Source organism: Corvus kubaryi, unplaced genomic scaffold, assembly GCF_017639235.1.
Source record: "Corvus kubaryi isolate FWS band 111438036 unplaced genomic scaffold, C.kubaryi_AGA036_p1.0 37354, whole genome shotgun sequence".
NCBI lineage: Eukaryota > Metazoa > Chordata > Aves > Passeriformes > Corvidae > Corvus > Corvus kubaryi.
The window spans coordinates 15,318,351-15,326,557 of NW_024581116.1; the positions used below are offsets into that span (position 1 = coordinate 15,318,351).

The window sequence follows — 8,207 nt, forward strand, 5'->3', positions numbered from 1 at the left end:
TAGAAGGTTAATTTCTGCAATAGATGGCTCGTATTAATTACAAATTTTGAATTTGTAACAATATAACTCCATCATTTCTATAAAACAATATTTAATATACAACAAAATTTCACCACATAAACACATTAAAAACACCTTTTTATAGTTTCAAGGATTACAGGTTTTTCATAAAAACATTTTCATAACTAGAATCTTAATACAGAATGATTTTTTCTATGCCAAAATACATTTAGATGGTAAATTGTTTGTAGAAAAAGATACAGAAGAGAAATGGGGTTTGCTGGCATGTAATCCATCTTATTTCATTCTTTCATGGTCAGCTTTAAGGTAAAGTTAAAAATGTTTGTCATAAAATACTTTATTGTTTTATCCAGAGTCTTAACCAGAAAAGAAGGAAGCTAATTGGCTTATTCTCTATTTCAGTGTCTCTCAGGCATGCCCAGAACAGCACTTAGTACACGCTACTTGGACCATAACTATCTGTCAAGGGTTTTTTTGAAAGATATAACATTCCTGTTAACTTTCAGCTTTAGGTGCCCACAGAATGAGGAGTGGATTCACTGTAATAGCTGAACTGCATTTACCAAATGCAACACCAGAAAAAAAAAAAAAAATCCACGTAAAACCACATAGGAAGATTGATCACACATTTTTATTAGAGTCTTTTGAACAATTGCATTATGTTGTTCCTTTATTTAAAAACTCTTGCAAAAAAAGACATTGGAGTGGACTGGTTTCAACCCTGAGCATTAACACTGCATATCAAGTACTGTAGTAAAGAAGCTGGTTAAGTTTGTAGCACTAGCACAAGTCACTGATATTAATCCTCTAGGTGATCAGGTTTTTACAAAAAAAATACATAGTTTTCAATAAATAATGCTTAATTTTACAACTTTGATACAGCAATGTCATACACTGTTTTGACACATACTAAACTCTGCATGCTATATAGTCTACTAGAAGACAAAACTTTGCCATGCATTTTCTTTTTCTAGTGCTAGAAAACACTTTGTCCTCCAGTGCATTGCCTCAAGCAGCCTTACCATCTTCCTTCTCTCACAGCAATGGGCCGTGCACTGGCATGCAAAAACCTCAAGAAAAGGTTTCCCCCCCACCATCACTCAGACTTCTAAACAAAAGTACTTTTCAGCTTTTCCCCCCAAGACCTGGAGTGGCTATGAAAACTAATTTCATGTGGCCTTGAAAAGTCTTTGAAATTACATATTTTAAAAGTGTCATGCTTGAAAAACTGCTCTAAAACATTCAATTTCCCCCACCTGTGGCCATCATGCAACATCATTGAAATGTTGTAACCATCAAAAGTCCCACATTGGAAAACAGGCCTCCATTTTAAAACAGCCCACCAAAAAATAAAAGGAAATAAGAAAAAAAGTATCACAGCATTTATGTAAAGACTCCAAAACGCCAACATATGTACAAGAGCAAAACCAGATACAAATTGTAAATGAACTAACAATGGCATATAACTCTTCTCCCTGGCTTTGCCAGGAGTTGAGGCAAGTTGGTTTTGGAGATAAGCAGGATGATGGAAACAAAAACAAATTGTGACAATGGGAGTTCCTGGATTAATCATTATTACTTGATCAAATTTCTTCAAGCAGTAAATCAATGTCTTGATTTTACTGGAAGTGTGAATTGCCAAAATCTGAAGCCCTATTCAATAATTCTACATCAAACCTGCTTCTAAACTTTCACAAGTCTTAGAATTTTGGCACCCTTGCACTTTTTCATCCTGCAAGATTGCACTTCACAGAAAATCCAGATGTAACTAACCACAAAAGAAGAAATTTGATTAATTAATAAGGATTGAAACCTCCATTCTCACACTTCCAGGTTGTTGTTCATCATTGAAAACCATTCACCCCTTCTTATCCATATTGCTTTAGGGGTTTCCTTGTATCTACAGAAGTCATTCCTTTTAAATTGCTGTCAATCACAATTTTTCTAAGAGTTTTTAAAATATTCCTATCTTTGCACTGGCATAAGTATTGGGTTTTCTAAGAGAATCTCACCCCAAAGAAGGTATTACTTTTATACATGAAATATTACGAACTTTTGTTTCCCTTTTTGTAAGTCATTCTACATTTTCTGCACATTTGTGCTTTATATTGAATATAAAAATAGGTCTTTAAAACTCTATTTATTTTAAACTCACTAAAAAACTACTTGCTTGTGAAATTCTCTTACAAATTCACTGCATCCATGTAGAGAAGATAAAACTAATTAGGCAGTTAATTGGTATAGGTAGTGTGCAAAAAAATTAAGAAAAACAAAAACAATCACAGCCTTGGATGTGAGTGAGGGGAAAGGAAATTAATCAAAGAAATACAACTGTATAATAGGGGAAATGTAAGGCAACTCATTGTATTAAGTTTTTGTTGTTTATTTTTTCCTGGCCATTCTTACAAATGAAGGTTAGGAGGAACTAAGACACCTATCCTGCCAGCAGCCCTTGAGGCAAAAACTCCCATTAAACTCAATGAGAGTTTTTTTTTTTTAACCAGAGCAGGTTTAAGGCCTTACTAGGCAACAATTGTGAAGATGTAAAATGGAATTAATGAACTGTTTTGATTATCAAACACCTAAAACTTATATGGCCCTGACTTTGACCCCACACCAGTTCTCCCCGGTGTAACAACAGAGTTGCACTTTCCTCAAAAAGGCAGGAGTGAAGGATCATACTGCACGCATGCAAATCACATTCAATAGACTTGAAGTTTCATCTGAATGTCAGTGAATGCCTAAAGAGCATGTAGCACTTAAAGGACGCTTGGAATGAGCCTTTCTACCACATTAGTAAAAGACTGTAAAAGTCTTTTCTTAGTAAAAGAAAATATTTCTTAATTGTGGTTCTTTTAAAATGACGGGAAAAAAACAGAGTAAAAACATCAAAAAGGCAAAAAAGGTTTGTAAAAAAATGTTCACTTTGAAGATGAAAAGAATCAGCATGTTTGATTAGGTTTTACATTGAGTTGACATCCTCAGTGTTAGCAAGTAAATTGTCTTTCAACATAGAAAAGCTCATTTTTCTCCCTCCTATCACTGAGTCCTATTACACATAGAATAGTATTGTACAGAGACAAATGCAAGGAATGTGGGGAAAAAGGCCACAGGAGATACCAGGCCTGCAACAGGACTGCTCTAGCATGTCAACAAAGATTCCTATGTACAAAAAAAAAAAAAAAAAAAAAAAGAAACAGAAGGTACAGAAGGTATGACTATTATTAATGACAAAATAAAATAAAAAAGAGTAGCTTAGCAGATGCTATTTTTCATGAGTAGAAGATTGTTTTTTACTCTCACTGAGATCAGTAGGAGCTTAGGCATTCAACAGCATCAAACTTCAGCCCTAACTATGCAGTGGCTTAAACAGAACACTACCTAACTTTTCCTTGAACAATATGCAATAATAAACTCTAAAATAAAAGCAACGCAAGTGTTTGGCAAAAAAAATTGTTTCCCTGCACCATATACTCAAAATATTCCTCTGATATAGTACAGTATAATTCCCATTTAAAGAAAGAAAAGATATACTTCTGAGTGGGTATTATATTCTTTGACTAAAGTAGACCTGTTGCTCTTTTAAAATATGCCTGACTGCTCTTTAATTGGATCATTTAAATCAGTTATCCTTGACTAATATTTTAAATGGTAATTTTAAAAACAGCTTCCAAAAATATATGCAGTCAAAATTTTTGTAGGCTGAGACACAGACCTTATTACAATGCAAACTAAATGCAGCCTGTATTTGACCATAATCATTCATAACTCATTGAACATCTGCAAAGCACAAATGTTTAATGACACTGCCTATTATCACTTTAATAAACAAGGATGCATATCAGAAGAAAGGGACTGAAAGAACAAGTCACCCTACCCTCATGATAGCTTGAAGAATTACTAAGAGAATTTTGGCTCAGTTTTAAGACTTAGAACCTGATCAACTTACTCCATCACCCTAGCCCAAAACGGGATTTTTGATAGCAGGATAGTGAATGGCTAGGCTAGAGCACTTCAGTGTATCTATTTTCTTTCAGTCTTTTGCCTTAGAAGAGATAAATGTCATTTGTTTTCAGTCTGATTTCTAAGTTATTACATGGAGAACACACTAATCATTTGAGACCAAAAACTGAAAATTCAAGAAACTCTGTTTTATTGAGGACTATCCATTGCCAAGGATATCTTGTATACTGTAATTAAGTTTGTTTTAAAACACAGTTTCTCATAAAGAATTATCACAATGCAAGACATAAATTTGAGTTCCCAGATATAGCATATCTCTTTTCTGATAGCAAAGATTTAGGCCAAACAACTTTTATTTAGAATCATGAGTGTTTTATTATTATTATTAGAAAGAGATCAGATTATATTAATCATTTTACTACCAGTTTAACTAACCTAAAGTAAGATATCTCACCACTTAAATGCCTAAGAGTTGTCTTTGATTAAACATAACATGCATGCAGGTTTTAATGTTATGTTTTATTATGCCTTACAAATGCGTATGCAGGATTTTCATTTCAGCAAGTCTGAAAGCCTGTAGCAGTGGTTGCCACCAAAATACCAGCACAGTGAATTGTCCCTGTAAACAGCTGGATCATTAATTAGCGGATAAAAAAAAAGTAGTAATAATTTACCAATGCCTATCAGACAAAAAAGTAAACTTCTTGAGAAACAAACTTCCACCTTGTGAGTCTGTCTATTGCCATCAGCAGCTATTTCAGAGCACGCAACTGAAATCCGATGGCTCCTAAAGTCCCCAAAAAAATATATATATAAAAAGCACACTGACAAAGTCTGCTCACCTACAGCCGAAGCTCATACCCCCCGTCCCCTGCCCTGTCCTGCCTGCCGGGAGCGGCGGGCGGCTCTCCGGAGGGGCCGGGGCCACCCCGGCGGGCCGAGCGCTGCCCGGAGAGGAGGAGATGCAGCACCGCTACCCTCAGCATCTCCACCTCGAGTCTGGCCCAGGCTATTCATCAAAAACGGGAGAGGGGGAGGAAAAAGCCCAGCGGGGAGAAGACCGGGGGCATGCAGAGGGGGAGAGTCGCCTTCCCGGCGGCGGTGAGAACGGGCACCCGGCCCCGCCGCGCCCCCGGCCCGGAGCCCCCCGCCCTGGAAAGCGGCTGCGGGGGGCCCGCGGGGCCGCCCCAGGGAGCGGGGCTCTTTCCCCGCCGGCGGGCGGGGGGAAGGCGGCAGAGCCGAAAATACCCGGGGCGAGCCAGCCTGCCACTGCCCGGGACAGCCCGCAGCAAGCAAACCCCGGCCCCGCGGAGCAAAGCCGGTGGGAAAAAGGCGACGAGAGGAGGAAAGAAAAAGAAGCAGTCCTGACTCTCCTTCCCCCCTAGCTCTGATCATGCACAACATCCTACAGCTACCGCGCCTCCGCGGGAGAGGGGTGACAACACGGCATCTCCAGCGTTACTGCTACAGACACTAATTGCGATACGAGTTTCTATCAGTTCCAGCTGATTTATTAAAATTGTAAAGATACAGACTTTCAGCATTAAAAAAAAAAAAAAAAAAAAACAGGCTATGATGTTGACAGTGCACAAGTCTGCTTTTGCCATCATTTGCTACAAAATATGCAGATGGTCTGTACTTTAGATTATATTGCACAACATGAGAAACTTTTTAAACTATGTGCCTTTTTTCCTTTTTTTTTTTTTTTTTTGCTAAAATCGAGAATCCAGTTTCATACCTTCCATCTGGGGCCCCATCCACATATCACAGCGTATGAGATACATAAAGTCCTACTATAGTACAGTACATATACAATCTTTTAAACTAAGATAACAGCTCTGAGGTCTATATCACCATTTTCAATAAATCTTTACCTACAAATATTGAACAAATCTGAACTATAGCTGTACAAAAAAAGTGTTTGTTTCTTTTTTTTTTAAACCACAAGGCCTTTAGATGCAAGGATTATTTTTTAAAATTTTAATCCTTTTAAAACCAGGACGTAACGTACCAACAAACTTGCATGCTAAAAACAGAGAAAAACAAAGAAAATAAAAGGGAAGAAGTGCCTGAAAAGTCTTACTGAAAAAACACAGCAAGAATGTTCCCTTTTCACTGTACAAAAATACGCCTGAAAATATATTAATTTTTAAAAAAGACTGAGGTCTGTTATGTATCAAAAATGTTTCAATACCTTTTTGTACTGAGGTCTAGGCTGTCTGGTATTCAATCAAGGAGGTATAAGGGAACAAGTTACAAAAAAAAAAAAGTTGGCAAGTAGAAATCACATTTGTAAAACCATAAACAATTTGATCTGAAAAGTAAACTCTGATCTTAAGTCAGTTCAGTTATTTGTAAGCGTTTGTACAGTCTGCATTTTTTCAAGCTCCCTGCAGCTTTGTTAAGAATCGGATGCATAGAAGACATCAGTTTTCTCCCTCCAAAAAAAGTTGCAATGGTCCCTTTCGGAAAAAAAAGAAAAAAAAAAATCAGAACAGTTCGTTAAGATCTCTCACGGGAAAAAAAAATAAAAATCCACAAACCCCCTTGAGTAACAGTTGTGCTGCCAAAAGACTTCTTTGCAGACCATCTTCCAGACTTCAATCAGAGACCGACAAGCTTCAAACAGCGCCTTCTGTATCATTTTTCCCCCAGTCCCATTTGCCTTTGCTGTTGTTGTTGTGATCACCAAACGTAATAAAAATTAAAAAAACACAAAAGTAATAAAAAAAATAAAATCACAACTCCCGGGCTCGGAACTAACTTCGAGATTTTTTTTTTTTTTTAAAGAAAACAAGACTTTTTTTTTTTAATCATTATCATGATCATCATCATCATCGCCGGCGTCGCGCCGCTCCAGCTCCGCCGCTCTCGCCGCCCGCTCTGGCCGCCGCCCCCGCTCAGTACGTGAACACCAGGTCGGAGAAGTTCGCTTCCAGCCAGTCGCCCGCGATCATCTCGCTCAGCTCCGGGGTACAGTAGTCGGGAAATTCGAAGTGGGAGCCGAGGCTGCCCTCGCTGAAGGAGTCCAGGTCCTTGTCCACCAGCGAGAGGGAGAGGTTGCCGGCGGCGGCGCCCGCCCCCAGCTCGGCGGCGGCGTGGCCGTGCTGAGAGAAGTTGAGACTGAGGTCGAAGAGCAGGTCGTCCGCCTCCTCGCTACCGGCCGACGAGGTGGAGATGGACCGGGAGGACGCCGGGGAGAGGCCGGGCGGCTGCTGCGGCGGGCCCTGCTTGGTGATGTTCTTGAAGCTGTAGTAGAGTCTGCTGCCGCCGCCCGCCGCCGCGGCGCCGCCTCGCACCTCCTCGTACAGGCTGGCCCCCTCGGTGGACTCCGCCGAGGAGCTCAAGGTGGGGCTGGCCGGCACTTTGGCCACGTTGTACCGCCGCAGCTGCTGTGGCCCCGGCTCCTCATCCTCGTCCTCGTCCTCCGCCTCCTGCTTGATCCGCAGCTGCAGCTCGTCCTCGTCCTCCTCCTCATCCTCCTCCTCGTCCATGAAGACACACTTGACCGTCTTGCTGCTCACTTTCAGGGTGCCGAAGACGTACTCGTCTCCCGCGTAGTCCCCGTGGTGGGCGGTTTTGGCTCCCGGCTTGGGGGGCGAGGAGCCGGAGGAGGCTTTCAGCTTGCTGCACTTCTTGCTGGAGCTCTTGGCGCTCTTGCTGCCGCCGCTGCTGGCGGGAGCGTTTTTCTCGGGACTTTGGCTAGCGTTGGGCTTGGCCGACGGGTCCATTTTGGGCTTTTTCCTGGGACGGTACTTGTAGTCGGGGTAATCAGCCATGTGCTTGAGCCGCAGCCTCTCCGCCTCCCGAATGAAAGGGATCTTCTCGCTGTCCTTCAGCATTTTCCACCGCTTGCCCAGGCGCTTGGAGATCTCCGCGTTGTGCATGTCCGGGGACTGCTCCATGATTTTTCTCCGCTCGATCTTGGACCACACCATGAACGCGTTCATCGGTCTCTTTATGTGCCCCGATGCCGTTTTGCACCAGTCCGGGTCGCTCTCGTCCAAAGCGACGGGGCTGCAAGCCATGAACTCGCCCTCTTCAGTGTCCATCGCTTCCCGGGGCAGGTTGCTCTCCGCCTCCGTACTCTCCGCCTGCTGCACCATGGTGGGCTCTCGCCGAGACGCCGCTCCCCTCCAAGCCAACAAAGCCGCTCCGCCGCCGCCCCCTCCCACCGCCGCACCTTGCCCCTGCTGCGAGCCGCGCCGAGCTCCTCTCTGCGC

At 41.9% G+C, this 8,207-nt stretch overlaps 1 protein-coding gene across 1 annotated transcript; it reads right to left on the reverse strand.

Moving 5' to 3' along the window:
* Positions 1-633: 633 nt before the first annotated feature.
* SOX11 (SRY-box transcription factor 11) lies at positions 634-8,187 on the reverse strand. Its single transcript, XM_042033072.1, has one exon. The coding sequence runs from the start codon at positions 8,088-8,090 to the stop codon at positions 6,885-6,887; it is 1,206 nt and encodes a 401-aa protein (XP_041889006.1). The 5' UTR covers positions 8,091-8,187; the 3' UTR covers positions 634-6,884.
* Between the last annotated feature and the right edge of the window lie 20 nt (positions 8,188-8,207).